This window comes from Ictalurus punctatus, chromosome 6 (genome assembly GCF_001660625.3).
Source record: "Ictalurus punctatus breed USDA103 chromosome 6, Coco_2.0, whole genome shotgun sequence".
Lineage (NCBI taxonomy): Eukaryota > Metazoa > Chordata > Actinopteri > Siluriformes > Ictaluridae > Ictalurus > Ictalurus punctatus.
In genome coordinates this window covers 10,185,301-10,200,470 of record NC_030421.2, presented here as the reverse complement: position 1 = coordinate 10,200,470, position 15,170 = coordinate 10,185,301, and the positions used below count along the sequence as shown (strand labels likewise).

The 15,170-nt window shown below is 36.5% G+C and overlaps 1 protein-coding gene across 2 annotated transcripts in view; it reads left to right on the top strand.

Annotated features, from left to right (window-relative positions):
• lcp1 (lymphocyte cytosolic protein 1 (L-plastin)) overlaps positions 1-15,170 on the top strand; it is a 45,232-nt gene that overhangs the window by 17,505 nt on the left and 12,557 nt on the right. The window contains exons 1-3 of one of the 2 annotated variants that reach the window (XM_017470297.3): positions 7,910-7,978; positions 13,525-13,596; positions 15,152-15,170. The exon at positions 15,152-15,170 is cut by the window's right edge and continues 145 nt beyond it. In XM_017470297.3, the coding sequence (XP_017325786.1) occupies positions 13,530-13,596; positions 15,152-15,170 (86 nt within the window). In that variant the 5' untranslated portion in view covers positions 7,910-7,978; positions 13,525-13,529. Of the gene's footprint in view, positions 1-7,909; positions 7,979-13,524; positions 13,597-15,151 lie in introns of those variants that run through there. The other variant, XM_053680857.1, reaches the window with a different exon arrangement.

Sequence of the window (15,170 nt, the reverse complement as noted above, 5' to 3'; positions counted from 1 at the left end):
ATGAAATAAGGAATGTTAGGTCTTGTAGACCAGAGGTTCTCAGCCTTTTTGTAACTAAAGCCCCCCAAGCCTCCCCTATCATGTGGCATGCCCCCCCCCCCTCCATATTGGAGGAGACCAGGTATAATGATTATCTATTCTATATCAAATTTATTTATATATAACTTAATCTATAATCTGTTTAGATAGATTTTTTTTTGCTTTTGTGTTTTTGTACTTTTTTTTTAATTACTTTTCATAATATTTTCATACTTTTATGATTTTACAAAATAAATTTAATGACTTTTATAAAACTATATAACGGACAGGTATGGAACATGAATTATCTTTTTGATTGATAAAGAAAGGGTGATCTTGAAAATTTATCTTGTTTCTGAACACTATAACTACTTTGAACAAAAGAACTAGGCTGTAATAACGTGTACTATTTTGCATGTAAAACATGTTGCATTACGTTCATCTTGCATTGTAAAAACATTCGCATATGAATGATGAATATTGGGATGAAGGGCGCGTCTCGATATCCATGACATTGTTAAATCTCCGGCTCTCAGCCTGTCACTGAACAGAGCAGATGCAGAGAGAGGTGAGAGTGCAGCAGGAAAGCAAGACTTTGTGCTTGCAGGACAGTGCTGGTGACATTTGCAAAGTTGCTAAGGCTTGTCTAAAAAGTCACTAGATTTGTCACTAGGCACCTTTCTGCAAAAAAAAAAAAAAAAAGCACTATAGGGCTCTGAAAAGTCACTAAGTTGGCAACACTGGTCTGCACTGACAGCTAGATAAAAGGCAAGCTAAACTCTGCCTCTCCCCAGCAAAAAGAAAATAAAGAGGAAGAGGGAACATTGGGTTTTTCCTTTTATGCATAATCTATTTGAAAAGCAATAATATACACAGTGTACCCAAATGATGCCCTGTCTGTGTTTTTTTCTTGAAAACAATTTGTGCCCCCCCCCCTTTGAGAACCACTCTTGTAGACCATGCTAAAAGGGAAAATAATTATATATAATAAACAAATATTGTTAACTTGAGGTGTGAAATGTGTGGACTGTAAAGTCCAAATATCAGACGGTACAAAATAAAGATGTGTGACTGCATGTAGGTGTTTGCGAGTATATCACATTCAAGAGGTTATATTTGGTATAGATGCATACATTTTATCTGTGTCTGTGACAATCTGTGTAAATTTATTATGAAGTAAGACATGGTAGTTGTAAAAGTTAGTGCTAAAAAGACAAATTATTTATGCTTGCCGTTATAATTACATGCATTATAAATGTGCCACAGAAGTAAGGTTGTTGTCACACAATATCACTCTGACTTCCTGTTTTAAAAGAAAACACATCAATATATAGAATCAAATCACAGCTTATAATCTATTTCATGGAACTTTAAGCCCTTAATGAGTTGGGCCAGATGTGCTGAGGGTAGAAAGAACTGTGCAGAGCAATGACTCCCCAGGCCTGTAGTTTTGAACTCCTGCTTTAAGGTCAAACTTAACAAACGTCACTCAAGCTGTGAAAGTACCTGAACAACCCTTAACATTGGAAGTACCACGAAGGGGGTATTTTACAGGGAAGTGAAAGAAGGCACGTTAAAATTCGGATTGATATTTGACAAAGCTTCTACTCTTCTCTAACAAACATAAATACTGATGTTAACTCACAGTGTGATGGGGTGTGTTTAGGGGAAGTGGTCTCCTCAGGAGCTGGATGTCTTTAGATGACATTACCTGTAAAGAGTCCACTAGCTCATTTGTGCACAACAAAATCCCTAGTGTTGAATTAACACCCGGAGTGTTTATTTGAGTCCAGTGGACTTATATAAACACTGTAGGGTGTAAATTCAACACTGTGGGTATTAAATCAACACTGGTGATTTTGCTGTGTGGAGGAAAGCACAAAATCAAATATTTTAGTAAATAGAATATAAATAACACAATTAGTAACAATATAGATAATATAGCTATAATTGCAATTATTTATTATTATATAGACCTGTTCAAATCCGGTATTTGTATGGGACAAATTATTGTAATGGGAAACGTTCTTTATAAACTAGTAATATATATCGAATGTCTAGTATTTGGTGAGAAAAGTTGTTTTGTTTTTAAGCAATTCAGTTTAATTTTAAAGAAGAAGAAAGAAAAGAAAAGAAAAGAAAAGAAAAGAAAAGAAAAGAAAAAATCTTACTTTCTAACGATGTTTTCCAACGCGAGACTTCCGGGTTTGTTTTGCGGAAACCATAGCAGCCGTTCAATCATTGCCAAGTGTCATGATCAGTGCTGTAATATGGTGTTGCATTTTTAAATGGTTCCAAATAAATTACAGATGTGTTCCTTTTTTTTATCTTCAATTTTTTTTTTTATGGTATCGGGAAAGACACTTTGCCCTGGTTTGTTTAAATTTTGAACACTGAACAGCAAAACAGAAATAAAATAAACCGTCAAAAAGTTGCCAGGTTGCCAGATTGGACTCGATTCACTTACATTTTTCTGGAATGTCGATGTCCAATATAGTTTATGTATAATATTGGTGTTAATAAACTCAGTTTGAATTAAATTGTATTGAAATCTTAAGAATGTAAACAACTATGGCGCCAGAGTACCATATTGTGCTCCTTTGCCTGTATGAGTGTTTCGCAAACCTCACCCTGTATTCAAGCCGTCAGTTTCCTAAGAAGTGTGAACTGGGTTCATGTTAGAGATGAGAAAACATCTAAACTATTCAAGGCAGAGATAGTACAGGACTTTAACCTGAGAAAGCCGGGATGTGGGTCTGCATTAAATATGTGAGGAATAAAATCCTCAGTGGTGTGCTGTTATAGGAAAATAATCAATGATGAGGCAATGTGATGCAGCCTGAAGCAAAGAGACATTACTGTTTCCACCCCAAGGTTGTTTATTTCAAAAGCAAGAGTATTTCAATAGTGTATAATTCCTCTTATACCACAGCAATATGCCAACAATTATAACTGTAATGAATTTAATTATTAATGAATGACTACAACCTTGTCTGTCCTGAAGACCCCATGGTGGAAAACTTTCGTAGTGACTTGCATCACTATATAACTTTTCTTTGTTAAATAGCAGCATATTTTTAATCAGTTTATAACCAGCCTTAGATTGCGTGAATCCCTGTGGATGAGTTTTTATGATACAGACGATAACACATTAGAATGAGTGCATTAATATAAACCCTGGGTTAATCAATACATTCTGACCAATCAGATACAAGAATTCAACAGCACTGTGGTCTGTTTGTGACTCAAGTGTCTCTACTGCCAGGTTTATAATTAATTCAATGGGCTCACTACTTTTGTCACAGGAGAAAAAGCACTACAGCACTGTTTATGAAGTTGTTCATTTGTAAAACACCCAACAAATTCCATATTTGGATAAAAGCTATTCGCACATAGCAACTGTATACCTGTACGAACATGATAGATCAGGCTGGTTATTCAAATCTGGCCCTCGAGGTCCACTGTCCTGCAGAGTTTAGCTGCAACCCTGATCAAACACACCTGAACAAGCTAACCAAGATCTTCAGAATTACTAAAAATATACATGCATGTAAGTTTGGAGGATCGAGCTAAACTCTGCAGATTTGAAGAACATGATAGATCATGATAGATCATGCTGTTCACTGTTGCCAACATCAAATGCAGTAACATTTTAGACCTCATTGACAATCATAAGCTACTGTATGCCAATCATAAACATAATTACTGTAAAATACTGTATATTTTTATTATTTGTTATGCTTATATTACATCTGTTCATTTATCAAAATGCATGAATAAAGTAGACTTTTCTCCAGATTTCTACTAGTCCTAGGTCTGTAACCAGTAGGATCTCAAACTCAATTTTTTTAATTATTTTTTTTACAGAATACAGATACTACAGTAGAGGACTTATTTCTGTGAAAATGTCAGGTTTATATCTGGTCCCCCACCAGAGATATTCAAACTAAAATTGAGCAGAATTTTAAAAAATAATAATACATGTTTTTAAAAATCACTTTCTCGCATACATACTATACTTACCTAGGTACCCCCTAAAAATTAAGACTGAGACTCAAACCCTTCCTATTATAAACTTACCCTAAATGTGGAACTGTGAGCAATCTTGAACATTACATTTGGATTTAAGTTCTAAGTCTAAGGAACATGAATGTTGTCATGTCATGTGAAAAAATACAGTGAGGGAAAAAAGTATTTGATCCCCTGCTGATTTTGTACGTTTTCCCACTGACAAAGAAATGATCAGTCTATAATTTTAATGGTAGATTTATTTGAACAGCGAGAGACAGAATAACAACAAAAAAATCCAGAAAAACGCATGTCAAAAATGTTATAAATTGATTTGCATTATAATGAGGGAAATATGTATTTGACCCCTCTGCAAAACATGACTTAGTACTTGGTGGCAAAACCCTTGTTGGCAATCACAGAGGTCAGACGTTTCTTGTAGTTGGCCACCAGGTTTGCACACATCTCAGGAGGGATTTTGTCCCACTCCTCTTTGACTCCTCTTTGACTTCTCCAAGTCATTAAGGTTTCGAGGCTGACGTTTGGCAACTCAAACCTTCAGCTCCCTCCACAGATTTTCTATGGGATTAAGGTCTGGAGACTGGCTAGGCCACTCCAGGACCTTAATGTGCTTCTGCTTGAGCCACTCCTTTGTTGCATTGGCCGTGTGTTTTGGGTCATTGTCATGCTGGAATACCCATCCACAACCCATTTTCAATGCCCTGGCTGAGGGAAGGAGGTTCTCACCCAAGATTTGATGGTACATGGCCCCGTCCATCATCCCTTTGATGCGGTGAAGTTTTCCTGTCCCCTTAGCAGAAAAACACCCCCAAAGCATAATGTTTCCACCTCCATGTTTGACGGTGGGGATGGTGTTCTTGGGGTCACCGGCAGCATTCCTCCTCCTCCAAACACGGCGAGTTGAGTTGATGCCAAAGAGCTCCATTTTGGTCTCATCTGACCACAACACTTTCACCCAGTTGTCCTCTGAATCATTCAGATGTTCACTGACAAACTTCAGACGGGCATGTATATGTGCTTTCTTGAGCAGGGGGAACTTGCGGGCGCTGCAGGATTTCAGTCCTTCATGGCGTAGTGTGTTACCAATTGTTATCTTGGTGACTATGGTCCCAGCTGCCTTGAGATCATTGATAAGATCCTCCCTTGTAGTTCTGGGCTGATTCCTCACTGTTCCCATGATCATTGCAACTCCACGAGGTGAGATCTTGCATGGAGCCCCAGGCCGAGGGAGATTGACAGTTTTTTTGTGTTTCTTCCATTTGCGAATAATCGCACCAACTGTTGTCACCTTCTCACCAAGCTGCTTGGCAATGGTCTTGTAGCCCATTCCAGACTTGTGTAGGTCTACAATCTTGTCCCTGACATCCTTGGAGAGCTATTTGGTCTTGGCCATGGTGGAGAGTTTGGAATCTGATTGATTGATTGCTTCTATGGACAGGTGTCTTTTATACAGGTAACAAGCTGAGATTAGGAGCACTCCCTTTAAGAGTGTGTTACTAATCTCAGCTCGTTACCTGTATAAAAGACACCTGGGAGCCAGAAATCTTTCTGATTGAGAGGGGGTCAAATACTTATTTCCTTCATTAAAATGCAAATCAATTTATAACATTTTTGACATGCGTTTTTCTGGATTTTCTTGTTGTTATTCTGTCTCTCACTGTTCAAATAAACCTACCATTAAAATTATAGACTGATCATTTCTTTGTCAGTGGGCAAACGTACAAAATCAGCAGGGGATCAAATACTTCTTTCCCTCGCTGTAAGTACACCCCATGGAAATTGTTGGCTTTTTTGACATATTTGCACACGCAAACATTTGATCCTCTTTGAAACAGTGCCTATTAATAAAGTTGATATATCTGAACCAAACCACAAGGAAAATTAGCTTTTTCAATCATTTATTAAACAGAAATATCAATAGATGTGATATTCTTCTGTAGAAAAAGTAAGTACATCCTTGACCTCAGAAGCTAGTATTGCCCCCTTTAGAAGAAATAACTTCTTGTAGGCATTTTACATAATTGTCCACCAGGCTTGTTGGAATTTTTCACCACGCTTCCATGCAATGTTCTTTCAGTTGCAAGATGTTTGAGGGTTTTCTTGCATGTACTGCCTGTTTCAAATCCCCCCACAACATTTCAATGGGACTCAGATCCGGGCTTTGACTAGGCCATTCTATAACCTTCCATTTCTTCTTTTTGAGCCATTCCTTGGTGGATTTGCTATTATGCTTAGGATCATTATCCTGTTGAAAGATTCACTTTTGGTTCAACTTCAACTTTTAGACAGATGGCCTCACATTATCTTCAAGCATTCTTAGATATGATCCAGAATTCATAGTTGAATCAATGAATGCAAGCTGTCCAGTCTTTGGGGCAGTTGGTATGAGGTGCTTCTGCTGAATAGCTGTCTTTAGTCTGTGCCAAGCATGTCTGCTCTTACTGTAGCCAAACAACTCTATCTTTGATTCGTCTGTCCAGAGCACATTATACCAAAAGGCCTGGTCTTTGCCTATATGCTCAGGCTTTATCCTGGCAAAGGTCAAATTTGTGCAATCTCTTTCTGATTGTAGCAGCATACACTTTGACACCAACAATTGCAAGACTTACTAGCAGATCCTGTGATGAAACTTTGGGGTACTTGGAGACTTCTTTTTGCATCAGACAGTATGCTCTTGGGCTGAATTTGCTGGAACAGCCAGTCCTGGATAAATTGGCAGTCGATTGAAACCTGTGCCATTTGTAGATTATTTTCCTTACAGTGGAATTATGTATTTCAAATAATTTGGGGATCTTTTTAAATCCCTTGCCAGACTCATAGGGATCCACAACCTTTTCTCAAGAAGGTCTTACAGAACTCTTTAGACCTTGGCATGATGACATCACACACCTCAATATTAAGGGAACACCAGACACTAGATATGAGAGGAGTATAAATAAGACAGGTTCTACCTGCACTCACTAAGCTGGTTCTAATCACTACCACCCAATCCTGAACACCTGCTTCTAATTTTATGGACTTGAAGGTGTGATAAATGTAGAGATGTATTTACCATGTGACTGATCTGTTTTTTGTTAAGTTAAATTGTGAAAATTACTACAAAATGTCAATTTTATGTCATTTGATTTAGTGCATCAACTTTATTAATAGGCACTGTTTCAAAGAGGATCAAATCAAATGTTTGCTTGCCCAAATATGTACATTCCATGGGGATGTACTTATTTTTTCACATGACTCTCTAAAACTGGTGGTTTAGTAATACCAATACATAGAGGTAGTCACTCAAAAAAATGAGTAAAATTAAAAGTGTTTATGAAACCTGCTTTGGACCACTTGAGATGAAATGACCCAATGCACATTTTCATGCACCCTGATAAATATTTATCATTTCAGCTTTGGTTATCTGTTACATCCTGTACTGTGCTTTCGCTAGTTTTTCCCACTATAGAACATTTCTTAAAAAGGTTAGGAACTCATATTGACAGTGTGTATGGAGACTTGCTTGTTAGTTCCTGATTCAAAGAGAGTCACATGGCAAATACTTTGCAGTAGTTATAAATGTGTATGCACACTTTTTTGAAAATGAAAAAAGTGATTTTAAACAATTTTTCACCCAGTTATTTTTTTTAATGGTGTTTTAATGGGTTGTACAAATTGTACACATCTACACTAAGGTCCTGTGAAACATTATTGCTTATCATCAGGGTCTCCAACCTGAGGCCCAAATGGTGTCATTTTCTGAAAGTGTCACCTTTGCCTAGCAGATTGCCTTATAAAGCCATCATGAGCAACGTTCCTGTTTTCGCTTGCTTGTCACTTCCTTCCTCTCTCATTTGAATAGATGTCATTCTTTGCTGCTCTACACACTGCTTGTGTAAAGCAGATTATCAGAGAGAGAGATAGAGACAGACCTGACACTTACTTTTCTCAGGTAAGAATTCAGCTGTATCTGTCCATATATTAATATGCATGTGTATGTATGTATGTGTGTGTGTGTGTGTGTGTGTGTGTGTATGTGTGTGTGTGTGTGTGTGTGTGTGTAGTGTGGCAAATCTTGAGAGATCATGCGTAGCTCAGTAATGGTGCACGGATTATCAATCACTCTGTGTTTTATACATGTACAGTTAACTTTTATTATTTATTATATCGTCTCACTCTTTATAATTTACTGCTGCTTTTCTTTCTTTTTTTTACAATGCACTTTTATGTTACTCTGACTCCATTCAAAGGTCATAAAGGCCTTGGCCTCATCAATGATGTGTACTATCATGTACGCTAACGATCACATCTAACAAGCACACACACACACACACACACACACACTCAACTGGTTTCCAATATATCTTGGTTAACTTGAAACTTAACAATTTTAACATAAAGTAAGTGTGTGTGTGTGTGTGTGTGTGTGTGTGTGTGTGTGTGTGTGTGTGTGTGTGTGTGCGCGCCACTGAGTTGCATAAAGTCGAAGATAAAGCTATGCTGTGCAGTTAGAGTGCAACAGGAAGTTGCGGTTAAGCTCTCTGCTCTCTCGACATGTATCTCCTCTCCGTTCTTCTTTTGCCTTGGAGTCAATGTTCAGAAGAAAAAAACAACATTTTGGACAGACAGAAAATGACAGAAGATAATAAATAGGATCCATTTGAGCTATAGCTTCTCTTAGGGGTGCAGTGGTATGAGAATGTTCACTCTAATATTTAGCCGTTCACGCTAATATTTAACAGCTTTTAGTGCATAACAACTTCACAGTAAAAATATACTTTTAATGTGAAATAATTCTGCCACTGCAGAATAAAACTTAAAAAATATGGTTGTGAGAATATTGTTTAAGGCAGAGTTGCTAAGGGGATTGCTGTAGTGGTTAGCAGTGTAGCAAATCACTGTTTCCTTGAAAATAATACTTTTTAGCAGATTTTGAATGAAATGACACCTTTTTCCATGTTACTAATAATAACGCTAGTGGATATTCTCAGTTGAACTATTTCAGATAAAAATATCAAGGTCATCCTACATTGCTTCTGTAAAGGCCTCATGGCCATGTAGGAAACTTCCATGTTAGTATATCCTGACAAAAACGGTGAGAGTGAATGCATGGCATAGAAGCTGGCGGTCCTCTGAAATACTCTGCAATCCAGGGTTCATGCTTTTCCCCCCTGCTTTTTAAAAATAAATAAATAAATAAATTAAATGTTTTAGGCTCTGTTAGAGAGTGTTAGACAGAGTTCCCCAAAACTCTGTTGCTTTAGTTCCATCATTCTGTATTTTTTTGGCAAAGGCGACACAATTTAATTTTGTGAATGATTGTAAAAACATACTGATTGTAAAAACATACTGTAATTGTAGGTAAAGTAAAAGAAAGAAAGAAACAAACAAACAAAAACGAGCATGGCACCTCAGTTTTATCAAGCATATGCAAAGGTATTTTTTATTATCTGGCCATTTATGGATGAATACAAATGTGGCAGTGAAAAGGAAGAAGATTTGCATATGAACACCAAAGAAGTGTTACAGAACGATATTTAATCTGCGCATTTCCACAGAAAAGGGGCCTCTAACAAGATTAAAGCTACCACGAAGAGTTAACAAGTTATATGGAAACAAAAATGGGGGGTTCAGTGGGACTCTGGCAACTTTTTTGACTGTTTATTTTGACTCGCTATACGGTAAAATAGCTTTCCTAACATCATAAAAAGCTTCGCCTATAAATGGCTAACATTTAACATTTGAAAAGTTTTTTTTTTGGTAATGTAATACTATATTAGTCTACAGCACATCTATTCACACTTGGCACCTCCATTGCTCATCAACACGGTTGCTATGGATTCCGGAAACAAACCCGGAAGTCCCCCGGAAGTTCTCAGAGCCACATTGGGCATTAATCATAAATTGAATTCATAAAAGCAATTTTAAACCCATTAAACAGGTCTTTGTAGCTCTTCCACCAGTGCAGTAGTACTACATCCTTTTATTATTATTATTATTATTATTATTATTATTATTATTATTATTATTATTATTATTATTATTTTAGAGTTTAGACGGTTGTGTAAATATAAAAAGCACATTTTCTGTTTTTCAGGATGTCAAATAAAGTCAGCCGGAAAAAAAAGAAATATATTATGGATATTATTATTATTACAGATATTATAAAAGCAGCATATTAAGTCCAATAGGGTATTACAGAGAGGCATTTCAAAGGGTTTGTTTTCCTTAATGTGTATATAACTTGAGGTACAGAACAAGCTTTTGCTCTGTGTTCGAAATATTTTGCCACCTTAAAAGATGACAAGGCATGTTTGAAGGAATTAAACCCAGACAAATAACATTTTATCAGTACTAAATGACAACTGGGAATATGCTCGTATGATATGTAAGGAACAAGACGAACTGTGTGTGTCATACTTTTTTAAAAAATCCATTTATAATTATGTTATAGTCAAGATAATCATGGTAAAATATTGGGCAAGTTCTTGCAGTCCATGTACCCATATATGACCAATGCATTCTCCAAATGGAGAAATATCACAGCAAGATGTAGTAACTGGGACTCATCCTCAAGAAGTCACGAGAGCAGCTAACTTCCTCTTCATGGAGTCCCTAAGAAGTAAAAATAAAAACAACAGCCCAGTGTGTTAGCTTTCAAATGTCAAATCTGCCATTCAGTTGGAAAATAACTTAGTGTATTTCTCTGGCAAGCAAAGAAGGAGAATTAATCTTGTTCATGGCTTTATCAATGGCTCGCTTAAGATTTCAACTGACAATCTTTTGCTCATTGCACGGATTTCTGCAAAGTTGAGAGGAACTTGTTAGGTGCACTGCACAGTGGAAAAACACAAATTACTCATCACCCCATGGCCAAACACTAAAATAAACTTTAATTATGTCACTGAGTTATGGCCTCAGTTCTTGAATTTGCCATTTGGTAGGAAAATGAACTGTTCCCTTATGTCTTGAAGAGATGAAGTGCTTGTATTTGTCATTTGTTCTATGAGCATCATCTGCTCATTGTTACAAGAACAGATTCCAAACATTTTTAGGTTTAAAGGTTCACAGCACATATACAAAAATAAGTGTGGTTAAGCATGGTGTTGCGATATCCACTTAAATCACCTCCTCTCACTTAAATGACTTACAGTTTATATAGTTGTTGTTGTTGTTTTTTTTAAGGAGAAGTATAACCAGCTGGCTGACAGAATATTACAGCAAATATATTTTCTTTAAGGGGTTAAATATATAGATATCACACTAATGCAGAGACTGAAAGGCATTAAAGTGAAAAAAGATTATGCAAATTAGTAACATAGAGGCGATTGACACCGAGTTCACTGGTGCATGTTTCCTGCTAAAACCACTAAAAGATTTACACTTTATTGTGCAGCCTAAAAGACAATCAATGCCGAATTCTCACATTTGCTACAGTTACTGGATTTTTCAATAATGCTAAGATCATCATTTGAAAAGGGGTCTACATAAGCATCAAATGAAGATAGTACTTTCACTTTCTACAAAGAAAGTGAACCTATTGCAAAACAAACAAACAAACAAACAAACAAACAAAGTAGAGAGGCCATCTGAACTCGTGTAAAGTGCAAAATTGACTGGTATTGCTACTGATATTCTAACAGAATTTATATTGTTGACTAGTATGTGAAGAAAATTGTTATTTCAATACAGTAATGTTTATTTTGGACCTGGATGGATTGCTATGGAGTTTATGTTTATTTTTATGGCACACCTCACAGCTGGTGCGGAATTTAAACGCTAGTTAAAGCAGAAGCTAATGCACTTCTAAAAGACATTTTGGGGTTAAGGGAGGTGGCAATAAATATGTACATTTTTTGACCAAAATAGGTTTGAAAATGCCACTGCATTGGTGCATTTTGAATGTGACACCAATATCCACCTAATTTATAATCACAAAAATGGCAAAAGTGCACAAAAAAACCTGACTCGTGTCCAACACAATAGCAACACACTGGCATGAAAATAGAGCCCTTAATTTTATTTTATTTTATTTTATTGATTTTAACCATTAATTTTAAATCATTTTAACCGTTAACTTTGTGGCAGTTGCTGGCAGATGCTTTATAAGAAGAACACTAAGATTGCTGTAAACCAAATCTAAGATTAGCAAACCTATTTCTAGACATTTTTTTAATTCCTTGCTCTAATTTCCTTTCTAATGGCAGATAATTTCACTTCTTTTAAAAAATAAATGCTTAAAATTGGCAACAACAAAATCTTGGAATTAGTAAAAGAATAGGTTTAATAACCTTATATTTGGTTTACTGTAATCTTAGAATAGGAATTCAAGATATTTTCAATTAATAAGATGTCCTTTTTTGCAGTTAAACTTACTAGTAAAGCAGAATCTTATCTAAGCATAGAAACATAAGGTCCAAGAAAAAGAACCAACAACTTTTTTTTTTTTTACTGCTTTACAGTACCTCACTCTTGTAAATACACATTTTTACAATTAGATTTAATGTAGCTGGTGAATAATATATAGTAGTCATGACATGCTTAACATAGAATAATAGATGGGAAGTAATCCAAAAATAGGACCAAAGTACTTCAAGCATAAAACCAATAAACCAACTATAAAGTCGTGCTGTTCAAGGCTCGCTGCTCTGAATGTTTCTTTCAGTCCTGAGATTTAAACTGAGCAACACTACTGCACAGCTCTAACTGCTAAAATGGCACTTCCTGAAACTGCTGAACAGTTGTGGATTGCTTTGGTAATGAAAAAAAAAAATCCCCTATGTGAAAATAAACACTTTCTGCATGCCTTGAGAAACTTGTTCGCTGCGAGATGAGCGGAAACACACACACATTACTCATCTTCTCATGACCAACCACTAAACTTCGGCCTCGAACGACATAATTACACGTGCGCTTTTTTCTTCTACTTTTCTTATTGTTGCATATTTAATCTTTTATATAGGAATATACACTAAGTGGCCAAATGTTTGTGCACCCCTGACCATCACACCCATATGTTGAACATCCCATTCCAGATTTGCTCTTATAATAAGCTCCACTATTCTGGGAAGGCTTTCCACTAGATTTTGGAGCATGGCTGTGGGGATTTGTGTTCATTCAGCTACAAAAGCGTTAGTGAGGTTGAGATCAGGCACTGATGTTGTGTGAGGAGGCTCCAGTTCCAGTTCATCCCAAAGGTGTTCAGTGGGCTTGAAGTCAGGGCTCTGTGAAGGACACTCCAGTTCTTCCACATTCTTCCAAACTTCACACACCATGTCTTCATGGAGATCACTTTGTGTACAGGAGCATTGTCATGCTGGAACAGGTTTGGGCCTCTTAGTTCCAGTGAAGAGAAATTGACACAAACGTCATGTTAATTACTCCTGATTTAGCACTAAACTGTCAGGTTTGATCTTGTTGCTTTGAATTAACTCTAATTTTCCTCCAGTATCTTACCATTAAAGGACAGATTTTAATATTAATAATTGTTTATTATAGAAAAGATGGCCAGCAAAGGATCAATTTCACCTGAAGAGATGGAGGAGCTGCGGGAGGCCTTCAGCAAAGTCGGTAAGTGAGGAGTTATCTGCATATAGCAGACAATTACAGCTAAAACTATAAGCAGCTATGAGTAAAGCTTTCCTAGTATTTGCACTTTGGCTATCGGTCCATGTTAATTTGACATCTAAGTAATTTCACACCAGACAGTTTCCTTTTTTGAAAGAAAGAGGATCTTTCAAGCATTAAAACTGGCACCTTTTTTAGGTTCGGTTTTCATTTCTCAAAATATTATGATTGTCAGTATATCACATTATCTGCTTTTCAAAGAAGACGACATTCAGCGCCATATGATAGCGGTGGTGACATGATCGTTCCATCACACTTAACCTTCAGTAGTTTATTCCAAACCTTGAAAGCAGTAAAAACTATGCATTCTCTCATCTTCACTTTGAATCCAGTAGCATACATTACCTGTAAATTTGCAAAACTACTAGATTTTCAAAATCGCAGTATGCTGTCATATTGAACGGTACAAATGGCAGTATGTAAATACAAAAGTCAGTGCCTCCCAGATTTTGCGGTTTTGCGATCCCAGAAATTAAAACAAAATCAAGGAAACTCCACAATATTCAGAGAATTTTTCAAAATTATTGCAGATTTTCTGAGGATTTGGGCTGAGATGTGTCATGTGACGTCATCACAACGTGCATTCAGCCAAAGCCCTCTTTGATTCACGTGCGTCAAACATGAGTACAGCTAAAAGGACTTATTTACCAACAAACATCACGACAAAGAGCATGCAAAACAATTTTGTGCAATTGTGATTTCACAGTAGTTTTTTACGCAAAAAAACCCACAAAAAAACACTGCAGATTGCATCACAAATTTTGAAACAAGCTGCTCTAAAATCAAGCATTTCTGGCCACACCAATCACAAAAAAAATTCTAAAATCCTATAAGGACTGAAGTGTCTTTTCCCTAGGATTTTCTAGTTAATTTACTGTTTACCAATTCCCACCCCCCAGCCAGCTCTCCTCTATCATACAACAGCTTCCAACTGATTAGGGTGAAGGCTAACTGCTTCGTCTGAGACACGTCAAGCCAGCCAACTGGATTTTTTAAAACTGCTGTTCATGCTCCATCACTCTGTGGCATAACACGCTCAGACAAAAGTTCCATCTGTCCTCTTCTGCATACATGAGCTCACACTATCACTGTGATGTATAGTGGAGAAACAGCATGGACATTAAATGAATTAATTTTGCTGTCTTGGACTCCCAAAATAAAATAAATAAATAAATAAATAAATAAAAAAACAACTTTAAAAGACAGCTTTCCAGAGTTTAAATCAGGAGGACACACTGCCCAAAAATGTTGCCTACTGAAGCCGCCTCTTTCTGAATGGAATGCAGAGTTTGTGATAATATATCAGTTTAACGATAATTTTGTAACATATGTAAGGAAATATGCAGGGGTGTGCTGTTATAGGAAAATAATATAAGACAGTGTGGTGTGATCACTTCTACCAGTACAAAGTGGATTATTTCCCAATAACAGTTTAGTTGCTTTATAATATTTTTTATAGATTATAGTTATATTACTTTACCTTTTACCTTTCCTTCAGATCTGGACTGTAATGGCTA